At 38.3% G+C, this 14,080-nt stretch overlaps 1 protein-coding gene across 2 annotated transcripts in view; it reads right to left on the reverse strand.

The window, feature by feature from the left end:
* Nucleotides 1–2,258: 2,258 nt before the first annotated feature.
* ssbp2b (single stranded DNA binding protein 2b) overlaps nucleotides 2,259–14,080 on the reverse strand; it is a 371,929-nt gene continuing 360,107 nt past the window's right edge. For both annotated transcript variants that reach the window (XM_063068536.1, XM_063068537.1), the window contains one exon: nucleotides 2,259–8,601. In XM_063068536.1, the coding sequence (XP_062924606.1) occupies nucleotides 8,572–8,601 (30 nt within the window). In that variant the 3' untranslated portion in view covers nucleotides 2,259–8,571. The remainder of the gene's footprint in view (nucleotides 8,602–14,080) is intronic.

Below are 14,080 nucleotides of genomic sequence, written 5' to 3' on the forward strand. Positions count from 1 at the left end.
CTTGCCTACTTTATTGCTCTCTACTGAAAAAAAAATCAAAACTATTATCTACATATCCCTTAAATATGCCCATTGCTGATGGCAGCAGTATTGTGTTCAGTTTTGGTCACCAAATTACAGGAAGGATATAAATAAGGTTGAAAGAGTGCAGAGGTTTACAAGGATGTTGCCGGGACTTGAGAAACTCAGTTACAGAGAAAGGTTGAATAGGTCGGGACTTTATTCCCTGGAGCGTAGAAGAATGAGGGGAGATTTGATACAGGCATATAAAATTATGATGGGTATAGATAGAGTGAATGCAAGCAGGCTTTTTCCACGGAGGCAAGGGGAGAAAAAAACCAGAGGACATGGGTTAAGGGTGAGGGGGGAAAAGTTTAAAGAGAACATTAGGGGGGGCTTCTTCACACAGAGAGTGGTGGGAGTATGGAATGAGCTGCCAGACGAGGTGGTAAATGCAGACTCTTTTTTAACATTTAAGAATAAATTGGACAGATACATGGATTGGAGGTATATGGTCCGTGTGCAGGTCAGTGGGACTAGGCAGAAAATGGTTCGGCACAGCCAAGAAGGGCCAAAAGGCCTGTTTCTGTGCTGTAGTTTCTATGGTTACACTGCAGACAGGTCTGCAATATGTCCAATACCTGCTCTTACCATTGAAAAGATTCTTCAGCAGACACAGATTCCTTAATTCACATATTGAAATACTAAATTCAATTATTCAGTTGCTATTGACTTTGCTCGGGCTGCCGTAATGACTTGACCACAACCTCAAGAGAATATGCTATTCCGAGTGTGCACTTTCCCAGTTCTCTTGCAGTCATCTGGCTCCTTTTTCAGCAAGACTTAAGTCAGGGTTACTCTGAAGTAAGGGATGGTAATTACAGAACAGAGAATTTTGTCCATAAAATCTTGAAGTCAACTCAAAAGCTTTATAGAAACATAGGAACCTACAGCAGAATACAGGCCCTTCGGCCCAACCTGTACTTACTTTAGAAATTACCTAAGGTTACCCATAGCCCTCTACTTTTCTAAGCTCCATGTACCCATCCAGGAGTCTCTTAAAAGACCCTATGCTATCTGCCTCCACCACTGTTACCGGCAGCCTATTCCACGCACTCACCACGCCTGTGTAAAAAAATTTACCCCTGACATCTCCTCTGCACCTTCAAACTGTGCCCTCTCGTATCAGCCATTTTAGCCCTGGAAAAAAGCCTCTGACCATCCACATGATCAATCTGCCCGTTGGAGACGGAAATATCGGAATAATGATCAGAATGAGCTTCACTGAGTAAGCGTCCTGAAAACTGTAATCTGCTCTCCGAGTTTTGTTGTTGCACAGATTATTTACCTCATGAATAAGTATTACGTGTGACTAAAACACTTCAACAAGTATTTTCAAGGGCAATAACTTTCAAAGAATCGGGCTGATTTCACTTGTTCTATTAGCTTGTTTTAGGTAAGTGCTAACATTTTAGAAACCTAATATAAATACAGAGAGACTCTGCAGAAGCTGGAAATCCAGAGGAACACACACAAAATACTGGAGGAACTCAGCAGGCCAGGCACTTGGAGGGGAATAAACAGTCTGCATTTCGGGACTAGAAAGGAAGGGGGGCAGAAGGTGGAGAGAGGAAAAGGAGTACCAGCTGGCAGGTGATAGGTGAGACCAGCTGAGGGGGTAGATGGTTGGGGAGGGGGAAGAGTGATGAAGTAAGAAGCTGCAAGGTGGTAAGTGGAGAAGGTAAAAGGGCTGAAGAAATCTGATAGGAGAGTGGGCCATGGGAGAAAGGGAAGGGGACACCAAAGGGAGGTGATGGACAAGTGAGGAGCCAGAACGGGGAATGAGAAATGAGAGAAAGGGAAAGGAGTAGAAATTACTAGTAGTTAAAGAAAATGATGTTCATGACCTCAGGGTGGAGGCTACATATGATTGATTTATAATTTGATCATGGTGAGCGCATATTTTAGCTAACATAGTCAGATCTGCTTGAGTCAGAAAATTACTCCACATCCTTAATAATTTAGTAGTTTACACGTAGAAAATAACATTAGGTTTTATTGGATACAAATAAAACACACAAAACATACAATGCAGATGCTAAATTATCCAGTCAGGGTCAGGCCTACCAGTTTTTCCACACTGTAGTCATTTCTTGTGCCCTTGAAACAATATTGTGTCTCTGCCTGATAGCAATGAATCCATTGAAGAAGCTTGCTACATAACATTTATTATTTAAATCAAGGACCGAGACCTATAGTACATTTGATGTAACAGTTTAATGAGCAAGTTTTCAATCTAAGAAACTTTACAATTTAAAGAACATACAAATGATGTAATACAGAATGTGCTGAACAATAAACCAGGACACGTCGCTAATTAGTACTCAGGAACACAAAGGAAAGTGAAGGCAGAACTACTAAACACAATACTGTTGTGCCCGCAGGAACAAATACAAAGTAGGAAACACTGGGATAAGAAAATTCATTTTAAACATTGAAATCATGCAATGATGTGCAGTGCTGGGCAGCCATCGAGATATGCTTCAAACTTTGTACAGCAACTTCTAAAAGCCATCTGCATGAAGTAAATGTGCCCTAAAAACCTGGAGTTACTGTATATAGGTACTGACTCGATATGTTGATTCTTTGATATGCTCATGGAATAGACATTTTTAAAAATTTTAACTTCACTGTGATGTAAAATAGCTTTAATTGGTATTCTTGTTAGAAAAAAAATGAAAGAAAACACTATCGGTGGCTATTTATTGTTTTGAATTGGTTTGAAGAACAAAGTGCAGAACAACATTGACAAAGCAATGTCAGAGGTTAATGAAGTGTAGTAATGTCCAGGACTCGGGAATTACTACTACCAAGAGCCCTTCCTCTCTGACTCCACTTTCACATATTCAATCACTTTCAGCAGAATCTTCAGCACAGTTCTAACTTGTGAGGAAACTTCAAATACAAAGATGATTGAAGCTCTAGATCCTCCCCTACCACTAGGTTAAAGAATTTACTTCTTTAACCTTACCTGACTACACAAATTTAACTGGTTAAAATATTTTCTATTCATTATACTTTGTAATAAATGTCAGGGCATCTGTTTTCTGAAAACAAGCTACGCAGCATCACGTTAGAGTGAATTTGATTTCAAAAGAATCATACTAAAAAATAAATTGTTTCAAAAACTAAATGGTTCCTTTGTCCCAACTAGGTTAAATGCAGATTTAAAAACAATAACTATACATCAGCTTTTAGTGTCTCTTACCCTTTTTTCAAGAAATTCAGTTCATAAAACAAGTCAAACAATATAACTTTAATGAAGTTTTTAGAAATTATATGACATTTCATAAAAAAGTATAGATTATAAAAAACAGAATATGGAATTTATTTAATATAATTGATAAGGGGTATATAGATCAATGAAAAGTACAAAACATGAGGGTATTAAGCACTTAATTGTCATCTGTGTAAATGAATATTCTTGAATATGCAAAATGTCTATCTTTGCAACTACAGTTTCAATGAACATCACATGCATTCAGATGAGATGCAGCATAAAGAGAATGTGTAGGCACATGCATTTTTTGTTCAGCTTAATTTAGATTTTGCCATTTTGAAGTTAGAGGGCAATGTAAAGTAACTTAAATATTAATGTTATTTTCTGTAAAACAAAATCAATATTCAGGGCAAAAATAATAGAAAAGTTGTATTTATTGTTTCCTGGCAGTTTCTGCTTAGTTGGCTGAAATCTTTAAAATATCCACATCAGAGATTCTAGAGTCAGTTAAGCATGCTTTAACAAGGCAAACAGAAAAGAAGAAATACAAAAAAATACCCAAATAATAAAGTATTGGCTGATTTAGTGACATTCTAACAATAACTACAGAAATACACTTGCTACATGGAATGAAACTGCGCTTTACAACAGTATATTACAGTGTAAACCATAGTCAAGACAAAGTTTCTTACACAAACTACATTATTTTACAGAACACACCAGAATGACTTTCGGAACAATGACCACGCTGTTATTGCAGCTACCTATCCATCGCAGAATTTATTTATACTTGTCTTCCATAATCTCTTGTGCAAACGTTTGAAAAATAGTGGCAAATGGTGAAATAACAAAGAACACTGCATTTTCTGATACAAAAAGACAGAAAACTGGATCTTGGGCACACTGCTTACATGAATTAGCTAACAAAGGCAAAATTTCCTTTTAAATAATCATTTCTCAGTGTGAGGCACAATGCAAAGGCAAAAGAGAAATCACAGCTAAGTACAAGAGAGAATTGCTAGAAGCTTCATTTTCACAACTAACATACATATACTCAGTAGCTACTTCATCAGGTACACCTGCTATCCTGCTTGTTAATGCAAATATCTAATCAGCCAATTATGTTGCTGAAACTCAATGCATAAAAGCATGCATAGTCAGAAGGTTCAGTTGTTGATCAGACCAAACATCAAAATGCAGAAGAAACGTGATCTAAGTGACTTTGACTGTCAAATTATTGTTGGTGCCAGATGGGGTAGTTTGATTATCTCAGAAGCTGTTGATCTCCTGGGATTTTCACACACAACATTTTCTAGAGCTTACAGAGAATGGTGTGATAAATGAGACATCCAGTGAGTGGCAGTTCTGTCGATGAAAATGCCTTGTTAATGAGAGAGGTCAGAGGAGAATGGCCAGACTGGTTCAAGCTGAAAGGAAGGTGACAGTAACACAAATAACCACGCGTTACAGAAGTGGTGCTCAAAAGAACTTCTCTGAATACATGTCAAACCTTGAAATAGATAGGCAACAGACCACGAACATACATTTAATGGCCACTTTATTGGGTACAGGAGCCACAGGAGAAGCCTAATAAAGTGGCCACTGCATGTGTGTTGCAAATTGACATTGTGGCAACAGAATGATGCAATGTCAATTGTGGATTATACCGAGTACAATGACAAAAGCAAATTCTATTAACCTGAAATGTTTGGGCTTTTATTGGCTAAATGGCAGCACTGAACCAGTTTTAGCACACAATCTGAAACTATACAAGTTAAAATTATGTAACTGAATTTTATATATCATCATCACCACTGTGAAATGACCAAAATATCCTCACAGTTAACTACACTTTGCATCGTAACTCTTCAATTTCTCCCTGGATTTGAAGTAACTTCATCAGACTGAAACACAAAACAGGACTGTGAAATTGGAAACGTAGTCTTTTTAATCTGCTAATCAAACAAATTTTACATAATGAAATATTGGATTGTAGACTGCACACTTTATAACATTCAGTGCTGAGCAACAGACACAAAATGCTGGAGGAACTCAGCAAGTCAGTCAGTGTCAATGAGAACAGAAGGGAACAGACCATGCATACACAAATAATCAATATATTTCATGAAATTCTTCCAAAAAAAATTACTGCATGCATAACCACTTGATCAAAAATAGCATTAGGATAGCTTTTCTCTGAATTTTGGGTGGTAATAGATTGGCTGTAGGTTGTAAGACTGCAACACAAACCACTCTGTTCTCACTGATGAGTAGCTGACTGAAATTTCAGAACAAGTTGAAATACAATATCTCTGTCTAAAAGAACAATGACTTAGGCAGCAGGTGAACCAAGGTGGCTACTCCATATATGTACAGTAGTCCCAACGCAGGTTTTTTTCTTCAACTCTGTATAGTAAATTCTCTGGGTAGAAGTGAACACGGAATGAGCTGGGCCACAATTATTCTCCCGTATACTGGAGCGTTTCCTCCACCGCGTCTAATGTTCGCCCTCTATGGGCTCAGTCTCCAACCTGGCTGTTCGCTACTGGAAGTTCAACAATTTACTGAAATGAGGCTCAGTCATATAGACCTCACACCATCATCACTGCCTTGCCCAATGCCTTGCAAAATAAATGCACCACATCAAAATTCATATCCAATCTCTAAACAAAGATCTCCCTTATTTCTCATCAAATGAAGTACAAATAATTTATTTTCTTTCAGATTTTTGGTGGTGAGTAATGGTTTACAAAAATATAAACCAGTTATTTCTTGCAAATACATAAATTAAGTGCTCAATGAGTGCAAGAAGTGATATCTTTCTTGCTTAAATGGTTTAATGTTACGAGAATGAATATATGACTCAGACAAGCAACAATGTTCATCCTATCTGCTCAGAGTTATAAAATATAACACAATATATTGATGTTTAGTGTATTCAAGATTCCAACGAAGCTTAGAGGGACAATAGTATTTTAATCATACTTTGACGTGGAATCTGGATCAGCTTCTACAGCCATCTGAGGACCCACCAATAGACAATCCCTCAGGAGAACATCATGTTAGACTTGAGTGATGCACTACTATAATACTTTGACCTGGTTTGGTGAAGAAGTTTGCTAGTTCAAAATGTTTCTGTACTACAAGATAGGGGCTTGCAGGACAACTTAATTGCATGCTTGAAGTACTTGATGAGAATAGGTCAATCTTTACCAGAACCCAATCACAATGCTCTCATTTGCACATTTAACTATAGTTTAGTGGCATAATTCCATAAAAGTCACAAAAAGAATATGAATTACTCAAAGAAATCTATCTGTAATCTTCACAACAATTAGCACTATATTCAGATCGAAATGCAAAACTGCATATGATTACTCTGTATTGGACATGGTACTGGCATCACACTGTCAGACAATATATAAATATCTTCAAAAGACATCGCAAGAAAAAGAAGTCCGAATGCCCAAATAAAAGATTTTTTGGGGACATGACAGTGCCTTTTTATCTTTTTCTGAAACAAGTAATAAGTAGGCTGTTTTACAGAAACTCCATTTCTGATTGTTAGGGCCTTTTCAAATGAGGAATCACAGGGAAGGGACAACATATACAATTTTCCTTTTTTGTTATTTTGCTAAGTTTTTACAGATTACTTAGCTTCTCTTAAACACTTTCAACTAAAGATCAATTGCCATAATTATAAGTGATATAAAGATGATTTGAACTGTACAGCACTTTCGTGTCGTGCAATCATTATCACTAGTTCCCACACCCAAGTCCCAGAACAATTAAAAAACATGTTCTATACTTAATTCATTTGTCTAAAATAGAAAATTGATATAGTAACAGGAACTAACTTTTTCTTAAAAATATCAACTGCATAATTGGAGTTAGGAGCAGATTAACTTCAAGTGGTTACATTAGTTAAACACAGAATTGTACATTTTTTAACATGCATAATTAATATGAGCTTCAAAATTACGGTTCCATTTGAATAATGTTTGGTAAATTTCATTTAAATATTTTTAAATTGGTCTGAGAACAGAAAAAGTCAGCCAACAATTTGTACAAAATTTTACACTAGTTCCAATCTCAGACCAGAAAACGTTCCCCATAGGAAAAGACCCCAACTGTGGTGATTCCGAGAACCCTCATTCTCACACATACAAATCAAAAACCAAACAAAAAGAACTTCAGTTTGTTACAATCTACACATAATGTACATTTACAATATATCATTCTGCACAGAAGGAAGAATAAGGAATACATGAAAATTTACAAAAGATAGTTTCATTTTCCATTTTTTTTAAAAAAGAGGTAATGGCTAAAACACAGAATTTTATGGTGCGATATTAACTAAGGAAGGATGGGCATCCTTCATTAGTGGCACACCAAGGTCATCCAGACCATACGATTTACCATCAAATATCCTTAATCACGCTCCTAGAGTACTACATCTCAATTTAATGTTACCAGGGAAAAGAGAGAAATAAAAAAAACTATTCTGCAATTTCTTAGCTGCAATTTGTATAGCACTTATTGGCTGTTGTCAATGACCATAAGCATAGTCCACCTAGTGTTCAACATTGATATGCCAGAACTGTAGTTAAGGACCTGCATCCACCACTGTAAATCTAAAAGACAGGCTTGCTCCTATTTCACATGACAAGTAATGTAGCTCTAATTAATGAATAACACTTACTGAACACGACATTAAGTGCAAGATATTCATTAGCCTTTCTTTTTCCCTTCCACATGTATATCCTACAGTGTTTGGCTAGTATATTTGTTCTGCTGAGTAGCAATGATGTCATATAAAGCATAAAAAGAGGTATTGTCTGGAGCTGGTTTATACATTACAAAATTACAATTAACATATCTTTTTGAGACTAAAGAGTGAACTGGAAGGGAAAAATAGAAGGAAGTAGACTCACATTAAGCTGTATTTATTACTGTATTCTTTCAAACAGCTGAATAAAGCACACCATGTCTTACTTAACTATGGGAAGTCATGGAAGTTGCTGCGTTTTGCCTCAGTTAGGCATATCCTACATTTAAATGGTTGAACTGTTCAGTCTCCGAGGTTTTGTAAACTTAAAAAGAATATTTTGGACCCGCTTTCAGTACACAATGGGACACCTGTCATTTGCAGAACAACAGGGTCTTTGCTAGAATCAAAACCTCTTTTTCTGCAGAGCTTTGTAAAATATTTTAATCTTCTCTTGGATGTGGTTATTTCACGTTTTAAGAGGCAAATCACTCTGGCCTTGATCACGAAGAGGGATACAAGATCACACACTCATTGTCATGCTTGGAGAATACTGTAAAAAAAAAGACAAAATAACATGTGAAATTCCTTTAAGGACAGCAATTTCCTTCATTTGTAAGCATACAGAAATAATACAAACAAATTACCTATATTTAACAACCAACAGCTGCTGCAGAGCTCAGTGGGCTGAGCAGCATCTGTGAGAGGAAAGCAATTGTTGATGTTTTAACCTGAAACGTCACACAGATGCTGCTCGAGCCCCAGGGTTCCTCCGGCAGATTGTCTGGGCTCCAGATTTCAGCATTGGCAGTCATTTGTGTCTATCTCTCCACCTAATCTAACAGTTCTTCTGTTCATTCCACTCCAATGTGTATGTGTGCAAAGCCATCAACAGGTGTCATGAGTAAGAGATATTAATGCAAGTTAGATGTGCTCAAGTACAGCTTCCTGGAGAGCAGAATAACTACACAGACATCTAGGAACACAAGAGATTCTGCAGATGCTGGAAATCCAGAGCAACACACAAAATGCTGAAGGAACTCAGCAAGACAGGCAGCATCTATGGAGAGGAATAAACAGTTGACATTTCTGGGTGAGACCCTTCACCAGCACTGTGATTCTACATCTTAAAAAATGTAAGGACCCTGAAGTGTTTTTACATGGAACAAAGAACAGTTCAGTATAAGAAAGACCCTTTGGCTCATGATGTTGTGCTGACCTTTTAACACACTTCAAAATCAATCTAACTCCACTCCGCCCAACACAGCCCTCTATTTTTCTTACATCCACCTGCATAGCTGAGAGACTCTTGAATATCCCTAATGGATTTTCTGCCTTGTAACCATCTCCATCCCGGGCTCATTTGGTTGACTCTGAAACTGAAACCTGTATAATATTTGCTCAGAAGCCCAGCAGTGGATGCAATGTCTGCTCTTTTCCCCATTGCACTGCAACTCACAAAGCTGGCTATCACACCTAACACAGGCCAGGGCAGAAGCATCAAATTCAAATGAACTCTAGTAGCCCCTCATTATTCCTCCAAGGCTCATACTGCTCATTGGTGACGTAAACCTTGATTGACAAAAAAAAAACTGATTTATAAATTTCCAGTGTGGCCTCTAACCACTTTGAAGTTCGAGTTCAAATTTAATTATCATTTAGCCATACATGAGTACCAATAAATACAGCCAAATGAAATAGCATACATCCGGGGCCAAGGTGCAAAACACAGTACCAACAAGGTACAATACACAGCGTAAGGCACATATAGCATATATAAGATAGCAGTAAATATATATAGCCCAAGTCCCTGACTGATATGTCTTGAAAATTAATGGTGCATGGGTGTTGTTGGCAAGAACAAGCAGTTCTCAGCAGTCTGCAGATGAACGTTTGCACACATACATGCAATCCAGCTCTCTTCCTCTGAGCGAACACTGGAGGACAGCATTGAAGAGGCATGGACACCTCTTCGGTAAAAATATCAAATTACACAAATATTGGGTAACTTTCTACAGAATGAAAATACCTTTATAGATAAGGTCTTGATATATTGAGAACACCAGATGATAGTATTAACCATACCAAATGGTTGTCACCCTTTCTCATTAGAAGTCACCCTCACCTCTGATTCTATCTGTTAACTGACTCTAGTGTAGGTGAATGCCAGAATCTGGGGGGGTGGGGGGTTCCGTAGGCTAATTGGGTTTCCTCCGGTTGCTCCAGTATCCTGCCGCATTCCAAAGATGTATAGGTTTGTAAGTTAATTGGTCACAGCATACCCGATACTAAGCAACACATACAAAACGCTGAAGGAACACAGCAAAATTCAGTTGTGAATTTTTCCAGTCCTGACGGAGGGTCTTTCCCTGAAACGTCGACTGTTTACTCTTTTCCATAGGTGCTGCCTGGCCAGCTGAGTTCCTCCAGCATTTTGTGTGTATTGCATTGGATTTCCAGCATCTGCAGATTTTCCCGTTTATGTCCAATACTAAAGTGGCATGGCACAAACTGTTCAGTCTCAGACTATGTGCTGCATCATTATCAACTATAATGGCATAATCCAGAATGTAAAATATATAGAAACACTTCCTTTAAACAAACTTATAATATCTATGCATATTGCTTCTGCTAAAATCAATATCATTTTGTTTATCCAAAGCAATTTGCCATTTTCTCTAGGAAAGCTGCCATTTCTGAAACAACAGAGGGCACCATTTGGTCAACAGAGAGAGCAAGAACTGGGAAACCGAGAATTTTATGGCAGCAAATTTGTCAATTTAACTAATTCTAAATATAATGCAAATGGGTGCACCAAATACAACAGGAGTTTCTATGAATGACAAAACAGAAAAAAAAACATTTTATTAAAGAAATACAACACTTTAAGTGCTTTTTAAAATCCTACGATTTCAGGGCTTTTGAGACAGAAATAGAAATTTAATTTACTTTCCATTCAAATTTGATAGTACTAGAGACAGATTAGCTCTGGTTGTACACCTTCCTCATCTGAAGGCATTGTAATTTACTCAATTTATAAATGTATTTATAACTGAACAAATTAAATATTTCATCTGAAAGCTAATTTCACATATGAAACACAGGGAAATGTTCCTCAAGATCTACTAAATACCAACATACCAACTCATTCTTAGACTTCTATGCTTCCTCCTGAGCCTATGGAAGCTGCAGATAATCTCCTCTTTTTACCATATCAAAAACATAGTGCTTTTTGGGGCACAAAGAATTGCTGTCTGATTTCTTATCTTTGTTTAAAATTGACTAATCTGTTTGCTAGTTTATTCTTAACTACTTCTACTACAATTTGCGACGAATTGTTTCTGTACTTATGCTAGCTGTTCTGCTCAGACACAATGCTCGGTTTTCAGGTGCATTCTTTCCAATAAAGACCTGCTCCTGCCATCGCGTTTCAGAATCTGACAGTTGTTGTCTGCCTGCTCAGTAGATCATACACAAAAAACACAATTTCGTTTGAAGTCCTGATGAAGGGTCTTGGCCCAAAACATTGACTGTTTATTCCTTTCCATAAACGCTGCCTGACTTGCCCAGTTCCTCTAGCACAGCGGTCCCCAACCACCGGGCCGCAAAGCATGTGCTACCAGGCCACGAGGGAACGATATGATTTGGCGATATGAGTCAGCTGCACCTTTCCTCATTCCCTGTCACGCTCTATTGAGTTTAAACGCACGCGAGGTCATGACCTGCGCGTCATCCCTGTCAGCGCGGGAAGGAGATCAACTCCTTAAGCTTGCAAATGATGGCGGGCTGAAAAGTATGTTTGACATAACATCTCTGCTGGCATTCTGGATCAAAGTCAAGGCTAAATGTCCTGAGATAGCCACGAAAGCACTGAAAATGTTGCTTCCATTTCCAACATCATATCTCTGTGAAGCGGAGTTTTCTGCAATGAATGCAACGGAAAATAAATTGCAGAATAGACTGGACATAAGGAACCCCCTTCGAGTATCGCTGTCTCCCATCACCCCTTGATGGCACCGTCTTGTTGCAGGGAAACAAGCCCAGGGCTCCCACTGATTCAGCGATATTGGTGTGTTGCAATGATTTTATATGTTCATACGGGGAAAATATGCGCTGTGTGTTCAATATCCAAACATTACTATATGATGCTATGTTATGATGTAACAATTACAGCACGGAAATGGGCCACCTCTGCCCTTCTAGTCCGTGCCGAACGCTACTCTCATCTAGCCCCACCGACCTGCATCAGCCCACAATCCTCCATTCCTTTCCTGTCCATATACCTATCCAATTTTTCTTTAAATGATAATATCGAACCTGCTTCTACCACTTCTACTGGAAGTTCGTTCAACACTTACTTCAAGCTCCCCTGATAATTGACTTATCACTATATTCATGCAAAGAAAATATGCGCTGTGTTTAATATTAAATTCGTTAGATAAACCCTTTTAGAAATGAAATTGAGTGAATTAGCCACTTATCCCTGATATTCCGGTCGTGATTAACACCGCCCCCCCCGAACAGAATCGCCAAAAATGATTTGCAGAGGGAAAAAAAAATCATGCGCAGGTACACGCATGCGCAATGGCGCCGCGCAAGACTTAATGGTCATTGTAGTCTTTCTCTGGGTAAACACAACGTATTTGACTGCTACTCTTGGCCGTTGGCAACCCTAACCCCCGCCCCCCACACCTCGGGTTCGCCGGTCTGCAAGAATATTGTCAATATTAAACCGGTCTGCAGTGCAAAAAAGGTTGGGGACCCCTACTCTAGCATATTGTGTGTGTTGCTTGGATTTCCAGTATCTGCAGAATCTCTTGCGTTAGTGTTTTTCCCTACATTTGAAGTTCTGTTTGTTGTCCAAGCAGCATTCATTTATTAGCCAGCAACTGAGTATTTCCAGCATTTCCTGTTCTCATATTATCATGAGATGATGTTCATTGCTGCTGGATAAATACCCAAATATTAGCCTAGTTAACATCATTGTGAGAGTGTGGTTACTACAAGGGGCCTCAATAATTCAAAAGAGAATGCCCATTTAGTTTCTTAAAAGATGCCAGCATTCCTCACAACATAATAAAAACATGAAAAGACGCACAACCCTTCCCCCGGATCCCCTCCTCATTCTCTTTCTTCTATGGTCCACTCTCCTCTCCAATCAGATTCCTTCCTCTCCAGCTCTTTATCTTACCTACCCAGCTGGCTTCACTATCCCTTACCAGTCACTTATCTAGATAAAACTAGATAAAGAGAACCCAATTAAATAAATAACACAAATACATTATACTTTATATTTATTGAGAAAAATGATCCAATATTACATGTATTTATTGGAAAAAGTATGTGAACCTTTGCCTTCAGTAACTGGTGTGACCCCCTTGTACAGCAATAACTTCAACCAAACGTTTCTGGTAACTGTGGATCAGTCCTGCACATCAGCTTGGAAAAAACTTAGGCCATTCCTCCTTACAAAACTGCTTCAGCTTTGGGATGTTAGTGGGCTTCCTTGCATGAACTGTTTGCTTCACATCCTTCCTCAACATTTCTATAGGATTAAGGTCAGAACTTTGACTCGGCCATCCCAAAACACATTTTTTCTTCTTTTTAACCCATTCTGTTGTTGATTTACTCTTGTCTTTTGGATCGTCTTGTTGCATTATATAACTTCTATTAAGCTTCTGGTGACGGACTGCTACTCTGGCATTCTCCTGTAAAATGTCTTGATACAATATTGAATTCATTGTTCCCTCAATGATTGCAAGCTGTTCAAGCCCTGAGGCAGCAAAACAGTCCCAAACCATGATGCTCCTTCCACCATGCTTCACAGTTGGGTTGAGGTTTTGGTGTTGGTGTGCAGTGCCCTTTTCCCTCAAAACATAGCAATGTACAGTTCTGCCAAAAAGTTCAACTTTTGTCTCATCTGTCCACAGAACATTGTCCCAGAAGCACTGTAGAACATCTATGTGGTCTTTTGCAAACTTGAGTCATGCAGTTATTTTTTTTTTGGAGAGCAGTGGTTTCCTCCATGGTGT

This window comes from Mobula hypostoma, chromosome 16 (assembly GCF_963921235.1).
Source record: "Mobula hypostoma chromosome 16, sMobHyp1.1, whole genome shotgun sequence".
NCBI lineage: Eukaryota > Metazoa > Chordata > Chondrichthyes > Myliobatiformes > Myliobatidae > Mobula > Mobula hypostoma.